Here is a 26,754-nt window from a genome sequence, read left to right as displayed (position 1 = left end):
CAGGAGTGGGCTACTAGTGTCCATCTGCAGGAGGGGGCTCTGTGTCCAGCCCCAGGAGGGGGCTATGAGTGTCCAGCCCCAGGAGGGGGCTATGAGTGTCCAGCCCCAGAAAAGAGCTCTGAGTGACCAGCCCCAGGAGTATTCTCCAAATGTGCAGCCCCAGGAGTGGGCACCAAGTGTCCAGTCCCAGGAAGGGTCTTTAGTACCACAATTCCAGTGAGGGGCTCTAGTGCCACAATCCCAGTAGGGGTCTCTAGTAAGACAGCCCTAAGAGGAGTTCCTAGTGCCACAGCACCAGGAGGGGTATTTAGTGCCATAGCCTCAGAAGGAGTCGATAATGCCACAGTCCCAGTGGGGAACTCCTGTCTGCTGGTCTAAGTGAGGGATTGTGGCCTTCCTGTTCCCAAGAGGGTGTCTTCCTTCCAGCCTGCTGTTGTTCCCAGGTTACCTCCAAGTGGAGCCCCGCCGGCCACCAACCTGCCAGCAGTCCAACTACCATCACACCAGCCACCAGCCCGAGTTCTGACCCGCTGCCCAGGAAGTCATAGTGCCGTGTGCTGGTCACCTGACAAAATGCCCTTGCCTTCATGCATGAGGTTCTGTCTACTCCTGCCTCCGGCCATAAGAAGTTATCTGCTACCTTGCCAGAGGTTTAGAGATGTCTGCTACCTTGCCAGGGGTCCAAAAAGTGTGTGCTAAGGTGTCGTCAGTAGAAAATTTCAGGTGAACCAGGAACTGGGATTTCCAGGGGTCCTACACCTGCTTGGAGCAAAGGCAGCTTTCAGAGCTTCCTACGACCCAGCCTCGCAGAAGCAGAACGCCAATTTCAACCATTATTATTCATTTTATATTAGTATTGTATAACTTATTCCCAGCAAAATCATATTCACACAGGGAAATTCTCTTTAAAAATGTGACAACTATGTCATAAACAATTAAAATGAAATAAAATAAAAAAGGCAGCATTCTCTCTCCTCAACCCCTCATAAGCCCTGTGTTAGACATCCTGGGCTTGTTTCCACTACATTTGTTGGGTTCCTCTGCCTCCATATAAGCACTAGCCATATGCAGACCAGTTTGTGGCCAGTTTTCACTACAACACCAAGAACAGCATGCTCATGAACTCCCTTTATGGTGTAAACCTGTCCAGACTATCTACCACTGGAGTGACTGAGGATAAAGGGAGGCAACATTCTGCACAATTTTTAGTGATGTCACTAGGGTTGGTGTCAGTGCACCACTACCACTACCTAAACAAGGGAGAAAGTAGTAATATTTCTGTCCAGGGATAAAGTAGTAATATTTCTGTCCAGGCATCCTCAGTCTCCATGTATTTTTCCTGTGGCAGATAGTGCTGGATCGCACTGTGGCTGGAGAGTGAAGCAGTACTGTAGCTGCAGTGAGACCCGTTTATTTGTCAGAGCGGTCAGACAGTCTTGCTGTGAATCAGAATGAATGGCCTGCACTCTGATTCACGTCCACTATAAAATGGAGCTTTGTCTTGGAAGACATAATCATAGTCTCATGAGACTAAGTTTAGCTGCCACTGGCTAAGGTCCCACCTTGTCCTAAACACAGGCAACAATTAAGTAGAGTGTGTGTGTGTTTTTGCATGTTAATTATCAATCATGTACAGGAAAAATGGATAAAGGGTTGATAGTGGAGTATCAAGGGTAGATTCAGTTTTGATGTAGAGGGAGAATCAACAGTTGGCATTAGGGGGGCAATTAAGTGTTCGTGTTACCAGCTCTGCTAGACTCAAGGAAAGGAGATGCCTTCAGTCTGGACTAGCACCCCTCCCTTATTGGTTTAAAAGCATGGAGTCTGATATAGTATATGCACACTATTAATAGGCACAATTTTAGGTAAGTCCTACAAGTTTATATACTGTAGTGCAATTTGGGGTTGATTTTTGGGCTTGGGTCCCCTGGATTGCTTTGGTTGTTCTACTCCAGGGCATTGCATTATAACACATTCTTTCTTTTCCACACAATTTTAATACTTTGTTTGTTTCATTATATTTGTATTATCACCTTTCTATACAGCCATAGCTGCTCTTACTTTTTTTACTTCACTTTTCTCACTATGGTAATGCCCTGGGGTGGCTAGGCTGCACTGATTTAGGGGTGTACTGCACTCTGCATTTGAACCCTAGTATGTTAGGGACCTACCCTAAAGAGGTTACCTGGATATGGTGGGTAGGCCCATAACCTTTGCCATGATTATGCTAAAAACCTCTATTGATTGCAAAATTTTATTACATTTATATATTATCAGTAATTTGGAGTTGTGCACCTGAGATCTGTCTATTTCTGTGCCTGCAATTAGTCTCATCCGGTAGCACCTCCCATTATATATATTCAGGGTGTGCAGTCCAGGAATCTTTCCTATAGACTCAAGTTGGCTAATAGGACCAACTTAAAGTCTTGCCAATGCAAGTTTCTGAATGGTCAGTCCAATGAAGCCGTCTTCCCGCTGCTGTTCAATTAGTATTATCAACACATTGCATTAAGTGTTACATTCATTTAGACATCTCCAGGCTGTAAAGAGTAAAGAATGGACCATTATTGGTGCAGATAAGGGAGAGTAATATTGAAAATGTGCAGTTCCCAGACGAAAGACCACCTTGGTTCTATTACTTGTGAACAGTGGAGTTTATTTCTACAACAAAAAGTTTTAACCAGAGTCCATTAATTTCCTCTAAGAATAATCAATGAACAATCACAATATTACCTGATTATAGGTAATTTTTGTAACCACTTGACAACTTTGGATTTAATATATTCTCAACTCCTACAATATAAGCATTATACATGTGAAACATACTGCACAAGGTTCTTCTCTTAACTACTTTTTTTTCCCCAAAAACTGGTCAGAAATTGTTGTTTTTTTAGAAAGTATTTTAACAACTATATTAAAATATATTTTATTGACAAAAACAAAATACCTGGGCAGTTTCTCAAACCACCCCTTGACCATAGACCCCATTGTAAAATTACCTCCCACCCCTGTTGGTTGATTGTACCGATGTTTATGCTGCTGCACATTGATGTACACATACTGTATGAGAAGGCAGCAGTGGGCGTCCCTGTGCTTAGGTAATATAGTAACTGTGATCCATGAGAGTATGAAGTTACATTTGCATTACTGTCCATCTCTAAATCAGGTTCTAAGATCCCTTCCGTGCACATTTGTCCCTGCCGCATGCACTCCACTGGGGCTTAATTCTGACAGTGATATCGGTGGTCACATGTGCAGAACAAATTTCCTCCATAAAAGCCAGGCTACGCAGCTGGGCATTGCGGTCATATGGGATGCGACCGCATCAGCTGAAGCCCAGTTGGCTGCAGTCACATTCCATGTGATCACGCCAGCTATGTGGTTAAATGTCATACTCCTAAGATACCCAAACACCTTGTCCATTCTCCCTCACTGAAAATCCTAGTTGTATCTCTCTTTGCTAATCTTGTTTGTGATGCACCCTGTCTTGGATTTTCTTTACTTTACTACACAGGTTCTCAAACTTGGCCCTCAGGACCCCAAACAGTGCATGTTTCCCATATCTCCTCACAGAATCACAAGTGAAATAATTAGCTCCACCTGTGGATATTTTAAAATGTGTCAGTGAGTAATGACTACACCTGTGAACCTGCCAGGAGACCTGGAAAATGTGAGCTGTGTGGGGTCCTGAGGACTGAGGGCCTGATTCAGAGCTGGACGCTATTCAGAAAAAGGGGCCGGATATTTAAATTGAGCGCTCGCTCTTTGCGGTCTGTTGACGCCTCTATGTTTGAGCGAGCAAACGAAACATGCGCTCGCTATTTTGTAAAGACGCCCCCTGGCCGCTCGCATCCTACGTCATCTCCACTATTTATTAGATTAATCGAGTACATCGAAAGGCGTCTGAACTGCTCGCAGTGCTTGTGGTAGGATTTTCCTACCGCAATCATGCGAACAGTTCAGGCTAAGAGACAACCAAGTGCCATGGCCGATGACGCTGCTTTGTTAATTATGCACACCCTTAAAACGCCCGTTTTGACCGTTTGGCACGCCTGCGTTTGGATTTCCACTCTCCGTTTTCAAGCACCTTCCCCTGTTACCACCCACGAACGCCTCATTCTGTCACTCAAATTAGCAGGCACTCGCTATTTTGCAAGCGCTCGATTTCCGACCGCACTGACTGGTTGGCGCATACGCATTATGACCCATATGCATGCGCAGTTGTGCGAACATCGCTCTGAGCGAACGAGCGGCCGCATACGAGCGGCTCTGGATCAGGCCCTGAGTTTGAGGGCTACTGCTTTGCTACGTCAAATTGTAACTGAGCATCTTAATTCACCTTCCATTTACAGTTATACAACTATGCTTGTTCAAGATATTCCTGCAAATGTAACCTAATATTTGTTTTTTGAACTATGAGATACTATGCAATAGTTGAGATAGAACACCTGTCATTGTTAGTGTTATTATTATTGCTATTATTCCTATTTTTATAAATATGCTCTCTTTGTTACAGACCTAATTCATTTGAATTGCTGGCACAAGATGGCGTTAGTTCTGGAACTCTCCAGTTTAATTCAGCACATGACAGTGCGGACTGGCTGCGAGCAATATCAACAAATGTTAGTGATCTGACACAACAAAATGTAAGTTCCTCCCTTAGTCTGTAATCTCACAATGAGAGGTTGAATGTTATAAGGATGTATTCAGCAGTATTTCATATAACTATGTTGCTGATCAGGACAAATGGAATCTATCCCATTTCACACCTTACCAGCATTCAGACGCCCACTGCTGCCTTCACACATCCGTCCAATGTCGTACCCCCGCGTAAACATCAGTACCATCGACGCACATCAAGCAGGAGTACGGCAAGTCTGACCAGCTGCAAACACTGCCAGTCTCCTCGCATGCAGAGAGCTCTCATGCTGCGTATGCAATCGCACTGGCTGATTTATGCGCGCCCATGAAACGGCATGCAAACAGACAGACACGCCTATGTTTTTCTAACCACACCCCCTGTTACCACTCCCAAACACTGACAACCTGTCACTCACTTTGCTATGGATGCCTCTGTACGTCCACAATCGCACATGCGCAGTGCAAATGATACGCTTGCGCGATGGCAAACATTCAGGGGCGTTTCAAGAGAGGAGGGGGCCCGTGTGCAATCTCTGTCCGGAGCCCCCTCCTCTCTCTCCAGCGGTCAGTTGCGCACTGAGCACAGAGCCGCACTGGTAGACTCTGGGCACTAGAGTGTGCCCAGAGTCTAGAGCGCATGCGCAGGTCACCGGAAAAATGGTGCCGTGTTTTCCCTACTGGATATGGTCAAAATGCAGGAAAATGGCCGCAGAGGCCATTTTCCAGGGGATTATTGCATCGCTGATACCGGCGCCGATGTGGGACTCCGGCGGCGGAGTGGTAAGTATTAAAAATATGGGTGCAAATATTATTTATATATATATATTATAGAAACATCCCTGCAAACAATCGATCGGTCTGCGTAAATCACAGAATTGTGTCTGCTGCTGAATCAGGCCCTATTTTTCTAATATGTCTCAACGTCCTTATGGATTTGATGTGACCTAATACATATATTTAAATAAGGACTAATAAAAGTATTTATTGGTACACTGAAAAAAGGGACTGTGCAATGTATAGTGATAGAAGAGTTTATACTTGCATTATTGCCTGTTCAGTCTTCCTTAAGTGAGTGGTACTAGGCTTCTGGTTGCTAAACTAGTAGTTACATTCTCTACCCATTGGCTATTTGTAATCACTTTATATAATATGGGGATAGGGGATGTCAAATAATTATTCATGAGTATTGGAATTCTTCAAGTATAATCAACATTTTATGCACAATATAATACCAATACAAATGCAAATGATGATAACATGGATAAAATATAGTTTCAGTTCTGCAAATGGAAAAAGTTCAATATATTAAATGAATACTAATTGGGAGACAGAATCTGTCCTTGAATAAGCAGAGTATAAGCCATGCAACATATGAATAATTGAGTTTACACTGTTACAGTGACTAAAGGATCCTTGTAGAAGGGGCTATATGGTACCTGCTTGGTGACTGTGCTAGTCCCTGATTGAATTACAGTTCTGAATACTGTGCAGTTAATAATCCTAATTGTCGCAACCTTCAGCAGAAGTGCTAAATGTGCAGTATGTGAGTATTATATGATTATATGAGTTGCATCATTCAGTAAACTTTGGTTCCGTAAGCTAATAATTATCAAGTTTGCACCACTAAACCAGAGGCACAGTGTTTAATGGTACCCATGGTTTTCACCAACAACCATCACAAGGCAGGATGGACTTTGCTGCTGGGAGCCCTGATGTCACAGCCCTTTGAGCTAACACCAGGTGAGACTGATAGGAAGGAGAAAGAAGGAAGAAAGAGGCACAAGGTAGTAATACAGCACAGGGAAATTGAAGGATCCAGCCAAGGCAACCTTAGGTACGGAACTATGGAGAGACTTGTCTGACACTGGGAGTAATAAGCAGGAGACCACTCAGAGATACAGCAGGCTTTCACTAGGAGACTGAGAAGCCAAAGGAGACCAGAGCAGAATAAACAGCACAAGGAAACACTGAAGAACCAGTAGCAAGGTTCAGATTCACTCTGGAAGACTGGATGAAGATTTGGCAAAGCAATACAGTTCCAGGCTGGTTTAAATAGCCGGCTAAACAAGGACTGCTTGATGATCGGTCAGATCCGATCATCTGCCTAGGGTTCCAGAAAAGTGATTGAGTGTAGGCGTCTGGATATAATCCAAGATGGCAGAGCCCGCGATGGAACTGCCATGGCAGAGGATGTGGGAGACCTTGTCCCCAACTGGGCTTGGCAAGAGAGAGCTAGTAAGTGCAAGCTGCCATACAGGCATATTGTTCCAATGATGTGCAGTTGTCAATGTTGAAGGCACCCTTTGTTCATGGCCATAATTAGTACCCACTCCCTTTCCCCTAACCACTGTGATTCAAGAAAAATTATACAAAATCAATTAGAACAAAGTACCTGGAATAGATGGATTACATCCGACAGCTTCAGGGGCTCATACATCAGCGCCACAATTCCCTGCGATCAAAACAACCAATCTGTGGACATCGATGTGGCTTATTCACAAATGTGGAGGTCCTTATTAGCAAAGAAACACAACGCACTGGAATCGGTTCCCCTTTGTACACCATGTAGATGCTGGGAAAGACTGGGTAGAGGAGTGGGGTCCAAATAAAAGAGACCACAGAAGTATATGCAGAGGCAAAGGCTGATGTTGTGGGTCACTAGAGTGTTTTGCTGTTGTGAACTCACAGCTTTCTCCACACAGAACTGGTCATACTTACCTTAAGCTGGATTTATTTCACATTCAAAAGGGTCACATCTATATGTGATTAACCCCTATGTCTATTATTGACTAAACATTTTGAGGACAAGGCACCATATCAACAGTACTTCTGCATTCACACTGCTAATGATTGCTAATATAACAAGGTTATAAACTTTGACTGCTATTAGTTTAACTGTTTTTTTTTGTTTTTACAATATATTTAAGTCTATCTATTGTCCAATATACAATGTTTGTGTCTATATATTTAATCCGTTGCTATGATTGGCTGCTATTCTAGTAGTCTGCTGGCTTATGAGGCCGATATGAGCGCTATTTCTGCTACTGCTATTCCATTAGAATATACACCAGGGGTTCCCAACCACGGTCCTCAAGGCACACTAACAGTCCAGGTTTTAGGGATAGCCACACCTCAGCACAAGTGACTTAATTAGAACCTCAGTTATTTTGATTTAATCAACTGTGCACAAACAAGGATATCACTAAAACCAGGACCGTTAGTGTGCCTTGAGGACCGAGGTTGGGAATCACTGATATACACTCTACTCACTAGTATGTAATTGACGGTTTGGCAAACAGCAAAAGTTGTCCAAAACAAATTAGGGTATCTTATCAATAACTACAGTTTTCTTTTTTTTAGATTTTTATTATAAAAATTCTGTGCAAATATAAAGAATGTAACATGACAGTTTTATTTTGAGTAATTATAGCAATACAATTTTACTGCCACCCTTGCCCCACTTAGCAATCCTTTTAACGTTTGCTCCTGACCTTTTAGTTCCCTTGCCTGATCTCTTAATCATGTTATGGCACATGGAAGAGTTTAGTGAGTATTACCTTTTCACTATATCAATCCTAATGTACCCAGGTTTTGGATGAGATAGGAAAGGTGTGTAAATGATTAGTAATAGTAACCATGAAAGGTTTACCTTAATAAATGTGTATTTTTATGTCATCCTTAGTAACTATATAACCATTTGTAATACAGGGAAAACAGTTAAAACAATCAAAAAATCATAGCAACATCTATTATTTCATCAATCTACATTATCAAGGCTGACTTTTCTCCACTTGCATTTTTTCCTAACCAGATCACTCGTGGTTTCCAATTCTCTTCCAATTTTCATTTCATTTCTTGATTTTATGATTGTTTTAACTGTTTTTCCTGCTTATGAGTTTTGTTTTTGATTGTTTTTTTGATCAGCACAATTGATACAGCCCAGATCATATAGATTGTAATTTGAATGTACATTCAAGGTTTTAACTCCTTAAGTAAAAATCATTTTGGGACACAAATATACTGTTTAAGTATGTTATACTCTACACTACTAACTGTAGAATTAATCACCTGTAGTTGAGCTCGGGAACTTCCCTTCTAAACCCATTTAATAACAAGAGATAAGGTTCCTCTTTTAGCTCCTGCTGCCACCACGGCATACATGTGAGTGAGCGCATACCTAATAAAACCATTTAGTCATTTGTAATACAGGTTGAGTCTCCCATATCCAAATATTCCAAAATACGGAATATTCCGAAATACAGAAATTTTTGGGCATGATGAGATAATTAAACCTTTGATTTTTGATGGTTCAATGTACACAAACTAATTTAAAGCACAAATTATTAAAAATATTTTTAAAAATTACCTTCAGGCTGTGTGTATAAGGTGTATATGTAACATAAATGAATTTCATTTCTGTACACAAACTTTGTTTGAGCCACAAAATTTTTGAATATATTGTATAAAATACCTGCAGGCTGTGTGCATAAGGTGTATATAACACATAAATGCATTGTGTGTGTATATTTGGGTCCTATTCCCAAAATATTTCATTATGGTATGCAATTATTCCAAAATACAGAATATTCCGTTATCCAAAATACCCCTGGTCTCTAAGCATTTTGGATATGGGAGACTCAACCTGTAATGCAGAAATTGAAATTGTTTCACAATCATTCATGAACCATTTTGGTCCTAAATTCTAAAATGTCCAATAACCTCTCAAACTTCGGATGGAATAAAACTTTGAACTATTGTAGAGTCGAGCAAAGAGAAGAGGTTCTAAAGTTTGATATTTTTTTTTGTTTAAATAATAACATTGTTTAGAATCTTCAACTTTTTCCCAGGCAAATGGGAATTTCAGACATCGAACTCGAATGCAAAAGATGTTAAAAATACTACAAAATGTACACATTTAAGCTCAAACAGGCAGAAAAGGCAACATTTTTAAGATTATTTTATCTTTTTATCTGCAGGCTGCAAACTCAAACTTTGAGAGTTCATATTTGAGTTAACAGCTTAGCAGTTTTAAAATACACACTATGCTGATTGAACCAGAAATGGTTTTCAGACATTGAATTTATTGAACCGCCAGTTTTTATAAAATTTTTAATTTGCTCCTATAGTTAGAGCATCTCTAATGATGTGTAATGAGCTACAGGACACCACCTATCCCAGCATAATCTTCACCTTACAATATGTATAATGACTACAGCCTGGTAGAGTAGGTGTCTCTTACTGCTGTGCAGCTAATTGCTAGTTGTGGTTGTATTAATAATGGTGACAAATGGGAATAGCTCTAACTGTAATGACAATTGTTATGTGTCAGGAATTAGACCTGTATCTTTCCCAACAACAGCATTGTGAGGCCACAGGATAATTGTAATAACCTGCGGACTTATGGCATCAGCGAATTCCATGCGAGACTGCCCGATGTTTTAATGTAGCAGACATTTAACAGGCAAAACCAGGTTGATGTTGCCTTTTAAATTACATCTACTTTAAAACATCGGGCAGTCTTGCACGGAACTCACCGATGTCCACATAGCTACTAACCTACTTCAAGCTATCATTTTATAGGATACACTTGATAAATGATAGCTAGACGCTGATTGGATGCTATGGGAATCTTTGCCACTTGTCACCTTTGGAAAGTATGATACATCTTCCTCTGTATATTCCATTAGCCTCTCATCCCTTGTTGTGAATGCCATGCCTACTGAGGTATACTCTGCACTTGTTCAATATCGCAGAGGACACAATCAGTATGTTTACAGAACAGCCTGGGCATGAATATTTATTTGGGACCTGTCAAAAAATATTACAATCAATTGAAGAACCAACTTTCTTTTGTACTTTATTGTTATTATTATTGTTGTCAAACTTTAGCAGCTGATGACAGCTTCCGCTCCAAATTCATAATGAATAACCATTAGATCTAAACACTATATAAATAACATTATACATAAATATAAATAACATCAGAAGACATAAGTGGTATGAAATTGGTCAGTTTTACTATTTAAATAAAATAGTATGGTTGTGGAAGAAAGGACGGGCAGCTAATCAGTGGAGCCAGTTGACTTAATCCAAGTTCAGTATGAACAACGTCTGCATGTGCCTATTGCACTAACAACAACGACAGAGAAGTGAAAGGTCTCTGACTCCCATACGATAACACATGCAAAGCCCAACCGGTCGGGTGGTGACCCCAGTAGGGTGAAGCCAGCCTACTCAGTGTATTGAATAGGAGTGCACCTCACCAGTGCAGCAAGATGGCTACTGGACTGACAATCTTTCCTGACAACCACTGACAATGCTGGCACAATACCAAAAATGGGAGAGGGGAGGGAAATTCGGGATACAAAGAGGCAGATCACAAGCCAACCACCCACTATAGACCTGAAGATGCACCCAATTTCCACCTCCAGACAGCTATAGGTTGAACAAGCTGTCACCATGCCATAATAACAAAATTTCCACCTCCAGACAGCTATAGGATGAACAAGCTGTCACCATGCCATAATAACAAAATGGAAACCACAAAGTAAATTATATTTTGCACACACAACTCTTCCCAGCCTTGAGATTTATAGGCCCTTACACTTACTTTAGCGCCCTGTTACTTTTATTATTGTTTACTACCAATTACGTCACATTGTACTGAGAGCATTTTATCATTCACATTAATCCCTGCCCCTTTTGATCTTACAGTTTAACTTACCTAATTCACAAGTGCACAAACATTGGAGAACATGTATTTCACCATCACAAAATTAACCTACCAGGAGGATTTTTGGAGTGTGGGAGGAAAGCTGTGCAAACATTGGACAGCCATACAAATTCCACTCAGTTAGGGCCCTGGTGGTGAACTGTACTCACGACTCCAGCTCTGTGAAGCAAAATGTACAGTAGCATGTGTATAGCAAGGAAATAGTATCACATATACTTGTGCTAAAGACATCTGTAATACAAAATGCTATATTCTGTTGTCCTACCTAACCTCAACTCAAAGGTTTATTGTCAGTTATGTTAGGGACACTTCAATGGCGAATATATGTATGTTTTGAAGGTTTACATTTTTAGCCCACAGCAAGAAAAGTTCCACAACCCGATCTGCAATCGCTCATCTCAAACAAAAATTCTTATATTTTTCATAGTATTTTTGTGGTATCAACATTTCAGTGAGAGTTAATAATTTACTGCTCCCTTCCCTAGATTTTATGTAAAGGTCATGACACTAAAAAAAATGCATCTCTGGGTGCAGGGAAGGTTCTGGTTTAAGAGCCTACATGAAAGCAGTAAGATCTGAAAAAATATCAATGTAAAGATGTCAAGACTGCGGAATATTATATTGCTTTGTACAGGGATGTACAGGGATTGACAGCATTTCAGAAAAAAAAGTCTTTGCCATATAAACTTTGCAGTTTCACTTGTGCTGTCTAAACTCAATGTTGGCACTTTGTCCTTTTTTCAAGGTCACAATATCTCACATAACATATTTCTCTGATCAATAGAGTAAAAGACTGTAAAACTTTATGGGTTTTTTTTCCACCCTCAGACTACTTTAATGTTTAGGCTTGTGTATGCCTTATTTAATCTCTTCTTACACACATTGCTTTTTTATTTTAGCTTTTTCCTGTGATTTTTTTTTTTTACTTTTGGAATGTTTTTATATAACCAAGTCGAATTTTGTATTACTGTATTATTATTGTCCTGAATCTAGCTGCATCACACTTGTATTTCTGATTATAAAACACATGGTTAAAGCACAAAAATTGAAGATGATAAAAAAAAGTTAATTATCTAATAATTTTGTAGGAGGTCATACACAAACCTATTAACATAACTTGAAGGCAAAACGCCCTTTTAAGCTATTGGTAGACGAGCTTTGCAAATATTGTGGATATTGTGTTTATTATTTTAGCTATATAAAATGTATTGAAATAATGTTGTTTGTTAATGTATTTTGCAATGAGTTAACACATTATGTATTGTTTTAACAGATGAAAATGGTGAACAAATGCTATTCACCTACTGATCAGGTATGGCATAAATATATATTTTTGGAATTAATTAATTTTCTAAATCAAAATGTTGTAATAAAAAATATATAAGATTATCCTTACTGGGGATTTCAAGTTGTAGTAAAAGTAAACCAGCTCCAGAGGTGACCACGGTCAACAATATTTTTCTTCTTTTTGGTTCATAATTATTTCTACCAAATAATTTGGTCTCAGGTTGGTTGACCTCTATGGCTTTTCATATTTACAGGATATTCAATATCACCTAGGAGTTTAGTGACCATATAAGCACACAATGCTGCAGGTTGAGTGCTTTTATACAGGTTACTGAAATCCAAGGTTACTGTTCTTATATCTATAATAATTTATAGTAGCTGTCAGTTATTCTTACAGTATAATACACACATTTTCCTGAAGCAATGACATTAGATCATACAGATGACAAACAATGACATTATACCTTTATAAAGATATTATTTACAAGAGGTTATATATACTAGAATCACTTGTGTGTGATGTAGTATATCAACTTTGCTTCTAAAGGGGATGGACCCATTAAATATTTTCATCAAGATCTATAAATATATCATGCTTACTCCTATTTCATCTTAATGGCTTTTTTTTATCTACCACATTTTCCAAATTAGGTTTCTTTTGTCTTTACTAGTCGATTATTTTCTATATTCATTGTATCTCCTCTCTTCCGTTGCTCACTGCTTTGATTCTGTTTGCTTTGTTCTCTCCCCGTTAGTTATTTAATTTGATTAAGCTTCCTGTATCTTAATCTCGCTTTGTTAATTTATTTCAGTAATTTAATTTGCTACTCATGTGTCCTCTACTCTTCATAACTGTTATAATTTATAAAGAGCATATTTTCTACGCATCCTTTTTTTAGGATTATAGAGGAGATATATCAAGAAGTGTAAAGAGTGGAGAATTATACCATTGCCCATAGCAACCAAAAATAGTGGAGAAGTATTGCCCATAGCAATCAATCAGCTTTGAGGTAGCATTTATTAAGAACATTCTCTGAAATGATAGGTAGATGCTGATTGGTTGCAATGGGCAACATCTCCATTTGTCCATTTTTCAACTCTTTACACTGTTTGATACATCTCTCCCTAAGTGTTATGCTTTTCCAGAGAGATCATAGGTTTTTTTTTTTTCGTTTTGCCACTGCAAATCATTAACTTTTATTGATTATTTTCCTTAACTTTAGGATTTTTGACCCACTTTGAGTATTACAAAATCAAGATGAAAATGTAGCAAATGGTGTCTCTGGATTAGCAAAACTGTTATTTCTTAGATATTCCAGTTTTTTTATTCAAAACAATGAAAATCAGGGTGCTTTCTGCTCTCCCTGATTTTGCCTTAGGTCACTTGTTTAATGGTTTGACAGGAGTACCGCCCCAGTCAAACTCCCCACCTGCCGTGTCGTAAGTCTTAGGGGCCTATTTACTAAGCAGTGTTAGGAGACGGTGATAAGGTACCAGCCAATCAGCTCATTTCACTTTGTCTCCTAACACTGCTTAGTAAATAGACCCCTTAAAGTGACTTTGAAAACTTTGTATCTAAGAGTATATTGGACCATTGGGACAAAAACACAAACATTTTTGGAATTAGTGGATGGACAAACAGGGATATCTTTTAAAACTTTTTTGAAATAGATATATTTTTCATATAATGTGTATTACATGGAGAAACCTGGCAAAACCCGACCAATTCTAATTCATAACTCTTCCCTAGCAACATAGACTCAACTAATGTAACTCTATAAAGTAACCAGTTTAATAGATTTTTTTTCCTGAATATAGATGTTCCAAGTACATATACGTATTTTTATATAGGTCTTAAAATCAAAGCCGATTTTTTTAAATTGCTGAAGAAAGGTGAAATAGCTATGTGAACCATCCCTTGTTTTGGTTTTGTTCCCAAAACCATTCTCTGCAATTTGGTGTTGGGTTTTTTTTTGGGGGGGGGGGAAATAATTTTTTTTTTCCTGTTTTTTTTTTTTATATTTTATGCATGATGGAAATAAAAATTCAATAGAATTATAGAAATTGATTGTTTTATTAAATGTAACTACATTTATTTCCAGCCTATTTGCTAATGACTACCTCATAATTAACATCATTATGAGCTGTAGTAAGCTGGTTGGCAAAAAAAAATAGTACCTACTGTACACCCAATATTAAATGGATGTGTGTAACCTAGTACTGTAAAATTTCCAGCCTTAAGACAGTGTTGGTTTTAAGCATGTACAGGTGTTGGTTTTAAGCAGGATGACCCCAAAAACAGTCCAGTGTAACTTAGCAAGACTGTGTGGTTTACTATGCAAGCGGTATTACAGTCGTACTTACTGATACACGCTTAGAGGAGGAGAATGAAGTGGAGCTTGTAGCAGAGCAGGGTTAGGCAGATCACCGGTGGGTGACTGTCCAAGGAATGTGGCAGTGGTGTAGGTGCTGGAACAGTGGTCAATGCCGATGAAAGGTCTCTGGGGGAGATGTTCATCTTTCACTACAGTATGTCACTCATACACAGTAAGCAAGATGGCGCTGCACATGTGCAGTAATAGTACTGGCAGTCATCTTGGTAAGGGAATGAAGCATCATCCCTGGAGGAGCCATTTCGGAGGCTGCGCAGTAGCGCTCTGTACTTCTAAAAATATCCTTTTGTTTTATTAGGAGAGTGTATTAGATGCATATTGTACAAATTAACAGGACAGCCCTAATACTGTATGATAGCAGTTTAATAATAATATAATAAAACATATATTTGAGATGACATTAGATGCAATGAAACAGAGTTTTAGAGCTTATCCAGTTAGGATGGCAGTTTAATCAAAGAATCATTTGCTACTAATAAAATAGGAAGAAATTGAACACAATAGGAGGGAGAATGGCAATATTTTTAAATATACAGGAGGTCTAAACCCAGCATTTCTTGAAAGCACTAGAATATAACATTGGATATAAATGAAATAGAAACAATAATCCTTGCTGGATAGTAGAATGGCAGTTTAATAAAAGATATTGGTGTACATTTATTATTAGTAAAAGGATCATTATGTTGTTAATTAAATAGAACATACATGGTTAGACAAACTAGGTACTTCAGCAACAGAGAATATCATACTTGTGTCTGAAATGCCTGACTTGCTTTGGCCCCCAAAAACACAATTTTAGATTATAGATTAAATGTTGACATTTAAAACATGTCTACATTATGTTGACATTGACGTGGATGTTGACATATTATCTGTCGACTTTTTAAACATGTCGACATTCTGAATGTTGACAAATCAGAACAAGTTGACATTCTCATTATAGACATTCTGAATGTTGACAAATCAGAACAAGTTGACATTCTCATTATAGATATTCTGAATGTTGACTGGGTCCCAAATCCTTATTAACATCAGTATTGCTGATTTGCTCTGCCGCTGACATGCACTTAATCTGAAAGTATCATTTATTAGTATTAATGATCTATACTATTAAACAGTGGTTCAACTAGTATTCTTCTTAATTTGAACATCTGCTTTTTTTCTCTCTGGTTATGTTTCTCACAGTGAAACCAATTTATTTTAGATATTGATCATGTTGGTATGTTTACAATTAATTGAAATATAGTTTCAACTAAGGCTGGGTACACATTAGACAATATATCGTCTGATATAACATTTGAGGCAGATCGGAACAATATATCGGGCACATCATCTAATGTGTAACCGAGATTGCGCGCTACCATGGGTCTCATGCAATATTGTGTGATTGGCCATGCTGCCTTGACCAGGAAACAAATGAAATGTTGCCAGTCTACATCATTGGCATGTAAAGCTATCATCTTATTTGTTAAACCTCAAATGAGAGTTAATCCCCCGGCCATTAACTTATACAGTGTGCACAGATGGAAATCAGAAGTGATTGAACAGCAAACATCACAATACATTAAGAGGTTGACTTGACAGAACCAATCTGGATCACCAGCCGAAGGAATCCAATTCCACAGCTATCATGTCCAATCAGGTGTGGAAGAAAAGCTGGGTTTATTTTTCACCTGAATGTAAGGATACAGTAAAGTTCATATTTAGTATTCTTGAAAAAGTGATGAGATCAATAAATCATCACCTAAGTGCTGTTAACCATTAACTATGAACCATTTACATTGTTTTACTCTGATGGAGGAAGTGCTGGAATCTTAGCTGAGATGCCAACTTGTGTCACTTACCTGGTTATCAGCCTCTGCTCACGTGAAGACCAATGAGAAGCGGGAGCTTCCAGGAAGTGAGCTCTGGCTCTTTTGTCTGGTTTGTTAATAGAGTTTGTAAAAAAAAATGAATTCTCACTGCTGAGCTGAAGCTGCACGGGATGGGAGAGCAGAGGTGACAGGTGCGAGTCCACAGTGTCAAGAAGTGCTATGTGTCTCTGCTGACACCACCCAGGGGGTGAATTTACGTCCCCTTTCCTCAGCGGAGTTAGTTTTAGGAAAAACCGTGTTAGCAGTCTCCTGCTTCACAATGATAACAGGCGAAACAGTTGCTGCTTTTTCTCCACTCACAGCCTGTAAAATGATAATTAGAATCGGATTGGTTGGTACTATGGGGGTCTATGTACTAAGCCTTGGAAAGAGATAGAGAGATGAAGTGGATTGATATAAAGAACCAACCAATCTGCTCCTAACTGTCATTTTATCGAACACAGCCTGTAAAATGACAGTTAGCAGCCGATTGGTTGGTACTTTATCTCCATCCATTTTATCTCTCTCCAAGTCTTAGTACATAGATCCCTGTATCTCTCCACACTTTCTCTCTCTCCAAGTTTGATACATCTCCCCCACTGTCTGTGCACTATTACAGTATCTTTTAAATCACTTTCTGAGCTAAACTAACTGACAAAACTGAAACTGTTAGTACAAAAATCTATTTTGAAGGGTGTTACTGAACAGCAGATTATTATCAATGTAGCCCCCAATCCAGGGGCGTTTCTAGAGAGGAGGGGGCCCGTATGCAGTCTCTGACACGGGCCCCCTCCTCTCTGTCCGGCGGCCGGCAGTGCACTGAACTGTGCACGGCCAGCGCCGGAGTTATAGACTCTGGGCACTAGAGTGTGCCCAGGGTCTATAGAGGATGCACTGGTCACCAGGAAAATGGCCACCGCAGCCATTTTTCCTGTACTGTGCATGCGCAAACGACGGGAAAATGGCCACGGTGGCCATTTTTCAGTCGTTTTTACAGCGCCGGACACTCGCGCCAATGTGGGACTCCGGAGATGTAAGTAATTCTATGGGTGCAAGGTGTGCGGTGCGGGGCCCCCCTGGACCCAGGGGCCCATGTTCCCAGCACACCCTGCACCCATTATAGATACGCCCCTGCCCCAATCAGTGAATTCTCATTAGCTTAAACACCATGATACTCAGCTTCAAAGGAGAATTGATTGAATGAATGCCCGTTCTTTCTGCATTTGCTGCAGATCATGAAAGGCTATAGAACACATCTTAAAGTAACCATTTTATACGTAACGAAATACACTTCCCATCATTGTTGTAAATACATATGCCACAGACCTACAAGAAGATAATATACTCTGAATATGCTCTGCTCCGAAACAACACATTGGCCCAACTGATAAGGAAAATAGTGGTATACAGTAGGTAGTGTTTCATTATTACATTGCCATTAGCAATATTTTTACATTTTTGTGACATCATCACCTCACATGTCACATGACATAATGACCTCACCATGAGCGGAGGGCAGAGGGGCTGGCCCAGGCTGCATTAGTGACCTGCTACGGCACTGCTACACAGAAAAGGCATAATATTTCATCTCTTTTTTCCCCTTCCCATGCTCTCTGTCATTGCTATGGATATTAAATCATTTGAGATACACTTAACAATAAATGCAGATTTCAGCATGCAATTTGATATAATCAGCTGTCCTCGTATTTATAGATAAACACTCATGAGAGCACATTTCACAATTTGTTATTAAGACAGATCATTATCCACCAAAACATATTTTTGCTTAAACAGCAAATGAAAATACGATGTTTTATAAACACTGTTGCTACAAGAAGATGAATGCGATGTTTTGTAGACCTCTGTGTCAACGTGCATCTTCTGCGTTAACTTACTGTATACACAAAGTACAGTACATGTAGTACTTTTGTGAATTGAATCATTATAATGAATAATTATTCATGACAATGTAGCCTATGAATACCCTAGGACCAAAGAGATATTCTGCCTCCATAAGCTTCCTCTCAGCACTTATTATGCTACAGGACCACCCTCTATTATGATGTAAAGGACACTCACGCTCTGAGTGCACTAATCATTCCAGCAATAACTTATGATAATAATCACCTATGCTCCTTTTTCCAATCAATGTGTTGAGAGCAGAATAACTGACAAGATCGGACAGGTTTATTTTGAAACTAATTAATAATGCAAACATATAAATTTGTCAATAAAATCAGGGCAACTTCTGCAATTCAATTAGAAATGTTAATTTGCTGACATCGCACCAGTATCGTGCAGTAATTGTGCAGCGCGCAGTCTATGTGAAGTGCATGAAAGAGAGGGAAATTCATCTGGAACCCCAAAAAAGTGTCATATAAGATAGCAGAAGGCCACAAATATAGTGTGTGTGGGGGCTGTTAATGACCATAAGGAATGCATAGAGGGGGTCATTCAGACCCGGTCGTTAGCGCCGATGCGCTCGGACCGGGTCGATGGCCCCCCACAGAGCATGCGCACGACGGCGCCGGCGCCATCGTGCGCATGCGTGAGACACGCTATGACCGACAGTGCCGTCGATGTTGATTGACAGCTCGCCCCGTTTGGAAGGCGGGCCGGGGGGGCGGCAGCCCAAATGGGGGCGTTCCCATGGGAACGCCTACCATTTGGGGGCGGCCCCACTGACATCACTAGTGATGTCAGTGGAGAGCTTCCGGCTCAGACAGAGCCGAAAGCTCTCCGGGGCTTACGACAAGGGAGACCCTACCCTAGGGTCTCGTCGTAAGCCCCGATGGGCGCGATGGTCTTGACCATCGCGACCATCACCTTAGGCGGTCGTAAGGCTGTGGGTGTTAACCCACAGCCTTACCACCGCAAAGGAGGACGTCTTGAAAATTCAAGACATCCTCCCCTCATTCAGACCGACCGCACGCTCTGTGCGACCGGCTCTGAATGAGGTCCAGAAGGCTCTAACTGATCATAAGAAATGCATAGGAAGTTGTTAGTGGGAATAATAAATGCCTAGGAGGCTGTTAGTGGCCACAAGAAATGCATAGGAGGCTGTCGCTGGCCACAAGATTTGCATAGGAGGCTGTTAGTGGCCACTAGAAATGCATAGGAGGCTGTTAGTGGCCACAAGAAATGCATAGGAGGTTGTTAGTGACCACAAGAAATGCATAGGAGGTTGTTAGTGACCACAAGATTTGCATAGGAGGCTGTTAGTGGCCACTAGAAATGCATAGGAGGCTGTTAGTGGCCACAAGAAATGCATAGGAGGTTGTTAGTGACCACAAGAAATGCATAGGATGCTGTTAGTGGCCACAAGAAATGCATAGGAGGCTGTTAGTGGCCACAAGAAATGCATAGGAGGCTGTTAGTGGCCACAAGAAATTCATAGGAGGCTGTTAAAAGGTGCCACAGGGTTAAATTTTACAAATTTTATTCATGAATGACAGATGATAGCCAGCATGTGTATTTCAGCAAATAAATGTGTTTAGAGTACTTTAGGGTACATTTAAATGTATTAATTGCAAATTATAAGTGTGTGTATATACAAGTTAGTAAAAAAAAAAAGAAAACTTGAAAAAAAACTCTTGCAACTTCACCTGCTAGTTCAAAAACCCATCTTCCATCAATACTACACTTCTTCATACATGTCCCACATCATTAAACCAATTTCTCTGCTTTTTAGGTAAAATTACATGAAAGCAAAGGCTCTTTATTGGCCATATTTTTTCATTTAAATACCTTTAATACATTATTATTCATCAGGAGAGTTATACCAGACTATGGGCCTGAATCATTACAGATCGCAACTGAGATTGCAATAGCGATTACGCACGCAGTCTCACTGCGATAGTATGCTAATCCATTGTGATTGCTATGCCATCACAGCACAACATAAGTATGCCCACTTTACCTTACACACATCCGTAATCCTTATCAAGACAGTAGAACCATCGGTAACATCGAGTACCATCGCAGCCTCACACACACTTGCACAAGCTCTGACCTTATTCAGGAATTGCTAACCTCATCGCACGCAGTGAGTACTCAAGCTATGTATGGTATTGCAGTGGATAATTTATGCATGCCCCTGCAACGGCGTTCAAATGCACTGGTACGCCTGCATTTCGCGAACCACCCACCCATCACCTCCCACAAATGGCACTTCCTTTCACTCACTCTGCAACGGGTAGGTGTAGTCACTTGGTCACGTGGTAATGCCTGGGACCGCCTCCTTACTTTAAATAGTAAAGTGGTAAAAAAATGTTTTAATCTTATACTTTATAATTGAAGTTACATATAGTTTAGTACTTTAACTCAGATGGGTCACATGTCCATTGAAGCACAATAAATGAAGAGAGAAGGCAGAAGGGGAGGATATCACAGAGAAGAGGGGAAAAGAAAGAGCCAATGAGAGAGGGGAACCTGGGAGGTGAAAAAAGCCAATAAGAATGGAGATAGGAGGGTCAAAGAGCCTATTATAGGGAAGAGAGGAGAGGGAATCTAAGAGGAGAGAAGTGAATGGAACCAATCTGAGAGGGAAAGGGAGGTGAAAGAAGATGATCATAGAAGAGGGAGGGCCAGTGGGGAGGCAATCTGGACAGCTACAGGGAGCCTGGAAGGTAAAAAGAAATGGATCTCTGATCCGTTATGTAGGATATACAGCAAACTGTTAAACTAACAGGTGGCCACCATTCAGTGCAGCGGCCCTCAAATTCCGGCACACTGGATGGTGCCCCCCATCCACTCTGGCGCCTGGAGCATATGTTCCTCTGGAACCACCCTCGCTATGCCCCTGCAAGCAGTGGTGTCTTTGTATGGTGCTTCCAGTTGAACTCCAGTAAATAGCTCATAGACACACAGAAACATAGAATTTGACGGCAGATAAGAACCACTTGGCCTATCTAGTCTGCCCCATTTTTAAACATATTGTTACCTCAACCCTTATTGATCCTTACTTCTTCTGAGTTTCGCTTACACATCTTCACATCCCTGCAAAATCAGCCTTCCTAAAATCTAACACCTTTGTTTTTGCATGAGGTGAGTCAGTATCTGTCTTTATTCTGAACCATACTGCTTGATGATCACTGGATCCCAGGTTTTCACCCACTTTGACATCAGATATTCTGTCTCCATTTGTAAGTAGTAAGTCTAATATTGCGTCTTTCTGAGCGGGCTCCCTCACCAATTGCTGGAGGGAGGCTCCCTGCAATGAATTCAGGTTGTCCCTACTTCTAGTGGAACTTGCCACAGACACCTCCCAGTTTATATTGGGTAGATTAAAATCTCCCATGATTATAACCTCTCCTTTTAATGCCATGTTAGTGATGTCTTGCAATAGTTTATTGTCCAGTTCCTCTTCCTGACCTGGTGGTCTGTAGATCACCCCAATACAAAGAATCACTTTCTCCCCTTTTTCTATAGTTACCCAAAGGGACTTTTCTTCAATACAATGTATTAACATAGTATTTATGCTTTCCTTGACATACATTGCTACTCTTCCTATTCTTCCCATTCTGTCCCTCCTAAATAAAGTATATCCAAGTATAGCTATGTCCCAGTCATGATTTTCATTGCACCATGACTCCGTAATAGCCTCAATATCCAGATCATCCCTTGTCATTATTGCAATTAGTTCAGGAATTTTATTTCCTAAGCTCCTAGCATTTGCACACATTGCTCTTAGAGTTTTATTTGATTGCTTATTTCTCCTGTTCCTAGGTATGTTCATCTATCTGCCTATGTTTATTTAGTTTTATTCTGAAGTGTCTTCTGTTGCTGTGGATATGCTTCCTGTTCCATTTGCCAGCAGTAATAATGCCTCTTGGTTGGCACTATGGGGTCTATATTCTAAGCCTTGAATGAAGATAAAGTGAACAGATATAAAGTACCAGCCAATCAGCTCCTATCTACTATGTCACAGGCTGTGTTTGAAAAATGACATTTAGGAGCTGGTTGGCTGGTACTTTATCTCTGTCCACTTTATCTCCACCCAAGGCTTAATAGACCCCTTTGATTGGGATGAAACAAAGAGCCACATATTCCCCATAGCATAGTTTAGTCCCCCAAGCAGAATTTAGGTTATCAATTCTGTCAAAGAAGACAAGTGGAGGTGTTGCCCTTACTACCCAATCAGATTCCAGCTATCATTTATCTGAATACAGTACATCCTACAAAATGATAGCTATTATCTGATTGGTTGTATACTGTATGAGTAGAACCTCAACTTGACCTCTTTACAAGGTTTGATAAATCCCATTCTTACTCATTATAGTATAGGAGGTTTGTAGATGCTTTTTGAGAAAATGTGATCTGATTCAGTTTCAGCTGCTACTAAACCTGTTGGTATACTTGTACTTATTTGCTCAACTACAAAGGGGAAGATTGATCAAAGTTTGGAGAGAGATAATCAAACAGCTTCTCTCATTTCACTGTCTGTGTTTGAAAAATAACAGGATCTGATTGGTTGGTACTTTTTCTCTCTCAACTTTATCTCTCTCCAAGGTTTGATAAATCTCCCCCCTAAGAATTGGCACAATGCATTTTTTCAAAGCTCTGAACTGGTTTTATAGCCAGAGAGGTGGTGAATGCTGATACCATCAGTGATGTAAAAATATATTCACAGATCTGTCAGTTAGTGCTAAGTGGAAGCTGTGCTATGAAAACACCTGCAAGTTTATTAGATTTAAACAGTACTACCGAATACATAAGGCTCACATGATAAGTGAAGTGACAATCACACAATCTAGAAGGTACGACAATATAAATGTATTTATTCAAAATCATGGCATGAACGTGAAATGTGTTTAAATTTGAAATTACTCTCATTTGGAGCAATGTCATCAGGCAAGTGACAACTTAGAAAAAGATTTAACATTAATCAAAAATTAAATAGGTAACTAATAACTGTGAAGTAAAGAGAAAGAATTTTTTTCAATGCCCAATGGTACATTTGGTGCTTTATTATTATAATTCTAAAATAATATTTAGGAGGGAAGAAAGAGTTTGAAATAATTTTTGAGTCTATCGATGCAAGGAGACAAAAAGCTTTTAAGAAGTGATAAAAGCCTTGAAACATTCTTGCGGTTTATCTTTGATTAAATAAATTCGCTGGATCTTCACAAATCAAATTGTGATATATCCGCACCACATTAGTCCAGATATAAATTGTGCACTTCAGCACTTACATTTCATCTAATGCATTTTTTATTGTATTTTGCCAGATTTATGAAAGATTCACACAGTTTAAACTACGGAAAAAAACAATTTAATGATTAAGATTTGCAAACCTTGGTCTGTGTAGCATTGTTTGCAGGAATCGCATGCAATAAATCAGAAAACATATTTAGTACTACAAAAATCAATATATGTTTCCTTTTATCCATTTATAATGAGCAACTTTTTTTCCATTGGAGTTTAAGTAGGATGTTGTTTAAATTATTTGCATCACACGCTACTAGCAAATACGTACTACATGGCTCTTCTATTTAGAGATGTGCGCTGACCCATATGTTTTCATTTTAGTTTTGGATCTGGATTCAACTTTATGTTTTGGTTTTGGTTTTGCAAAACCACACTCAAGTGTTATGGTTTTGGTTTTGGATCTGGGTTTAAAAAAAAAATTATACATTTTTAAAATCAGTTCAAATCACGTAATCTTTGCAATACAAAACCCGAAATTCAGATTTAAAATCTGAATTCCAAACTACTGGAAGTGGATCTGTTCACATTCACAAAATTCGGGTGGATTTGAATTTCTGGAGAACAGAACCCGCACATCTCTACTTCTATTATGAAGTATGTAAAACATTAATTTGGCACTACTATAATTATATCTCATGTTTTGTCTACCAGAAACTGACACAGTGCATCATTTTATCTGTTTAAGAACAAATGTGTTGTTAGATAAATAATTTTTATTTTTTTGTTTTGGGGCAATGTTTTTACATTAGATTCTAGGGTGGAGATTAAGATTTATGGAGCAACTGCCTGGTTTGTCAATCACTGCAGATAGGAGTTAATTTTTATCTTGAGGCTAAACCGAGCAGTACAGGCGTAGCACAACTTGGGGCTATCCCCATATTTGCTAAATAGGTAGAATGGAGGGTGAAGGGTTAAGCAACATGATTCCTCAGGCCTGCCACGCTGGGCGTCTTGCTGGATTTAGGAAGGGGGGGGGGGGTTGGTCATGTATTATTGACAGACTGGACTTTAAATTAACATTTCTCTTTTTTGTCATCTGTCTTCAAAGACGATCCCAAGACTGGTTGTGCAAGGACTGCTGTAAAATATAATATGCAGTACATGTGTGCACATATGTATGCTTGAGAATTAGGATAGTTAGGCACATTCACGCAAATATGAATTTGATGAGTGTCTACAATTGGATTTAAATTTACTATGCAGCGCTTTTTACAGTCGTTGCATCTAATGATTGGCAGCTAGATTTAAAAGGGCAATATTATCAACTACAGAACTATTTTGTTTTTAATATATTGTCCCTTTAAATCCAGCGGCCATGGACACTGTGACTTTGAAAACTGCCAAATAGCAAATTTATCTCCTAAACATTTTTTAATTAGGGACCTAAATGTGAAAATCATTGACAAACTTTTCTCTACTTCCATTCCTTATTTTCCCCATCCTTTCCTCCCTCCCTCCCTCTCCCTTCATTTTATCCTCATTTACATAATAAATAGTGTATCGTCTTTTTATCCCTTGTTATCTCTGTACAGATACTTCACATGGGATGGGTGAGTGAAAAAGTATCAGGATCGGATGGATCACACATTTATAAATTCAAGTTTCTGGTACTGAAGGGTTCATCGTTCTACATCTTCAAAACACCACCAGTAAGATAATCTGTTTTATTTATAGAATAACAATGAATTGACAAAAACTAGAAACACATTGCAATTCCTGATTCTATCCAATTAATCTCCAATGTAAGCAAATATTCAATCCAGTTGTGTTCAATAATAGCTCTCATTAGATAAAGTGCATATTTATCTATAAAGAACAAAAAGATACTAAAAATATTTGCTTAAAAGAATAGAATTGTATTTGTAATGTTTAAAATGTATATTTTGAACAGAAATGAATGCTATTCAAAAACTGTATGACAAAACATGTCCGTCTCCAGGAGGAGCAGCACCCTTTGCAGAATGGGACTGAGGAGCCTGTTACCTGCGCGCTACCGAAAATGGAGGTGTGGCCTATTTACCAGAGGCCATACCCCCTAAATGGCATTATTTGGTGCGTGCCGTAATGCACACCTCCTGTTTAACGTCAGGCATGGTGTCGAGCCCAGCACTCTGTCAGTAGCTGGGCCGCCCCCAGCCCTCTTCCTGCACTGAATGGATGCCCCGCACATTCGCACAGCATACATTCTCTTCTCCGGAGTCCGGGACAGTCGCACAGCTGTGGCGGTGCAGGTGCCCAACGTCTTGACCACATGCGGGACTCTTCGATGGGGTGGCGCCCCTGTTCGACCGAACATGCATTGATCCGGCCCTCTGACAAAAACTGAATGTGCAACTTTTTAGTTTATATTGATAGTGTAAATTGTAAATGAGTTATTTGTAGTAGTTCACATGAGGGGAGCAGAATATTCTGTTGTAAGTAACTCAGTCTGTGACTGTATATGTGCCACTGAGGAATATTTAAAATAAAACAGTGACATTCTGCCAATATAACTATTCAATAATAATACAAATTCATGAATTTATTATTGTTTATTAGTATAGTGGCCACACCTGATGCCATGCTGTACAAGGTATATTTAGTGGCCTAGTTTTAATATTGATATATAGGCCCCGTTAATTATCATTCTTTATTGCCG

At 39.6% G+C, this 26,754-nt stretch overlaps 1 protein-coding gene across 1 annotated transcript in view; it reads left to right on the top strand.

Annotated features, from left to right (window-relative positions):
* The window catches only part of SNTG2 (syntrophin gamma 2), a 222,193-nt gene that overhangs the window by 92,602 nt on the left and 102,837 nt on the right, over nucleotides 1-26,754 (top strand). Inside the window, exons 10-12 of the mRNA XM_088448850.1 lie at nucleotides 4,517-4,646; nucleotides 12,648-12,686; nucleotides 25,649-25,765. Of these exons, the coding sequence (XP_088304976.1) occupies nucleotides 4,517-4,646; nucleotides 12,648-12,686; nucleotides 25,649-25,765 (286 nt within the window). The remainder of the gene's footprint in view (nucleotides 1-4,516; nucleotides 4,647-12,647; nucleotides 12,687-25,648; nucleotides 25,766-26,754) is intronic.

The sequence above is a fragment of the Taudactylus pleione genome, unplaced genomic scaffold (genome assembly GCF_031769625.1).
Source record: "Taudactylus pleione unplaced genomic scaffold, aTauple2 ptg000468l, whole genome shotgun sequence".
NCBI lineage: Eukaryota > Metazoa > Chordata > Amphibia > Anura > Myobatrachidae > Taudactylus > Taudactylus pleione.
The sequence above is the reverse complement of the archived record's forward strand: the minus strand, read 5'-3'. Positions and strand labels throughout refer to the sequence as shown.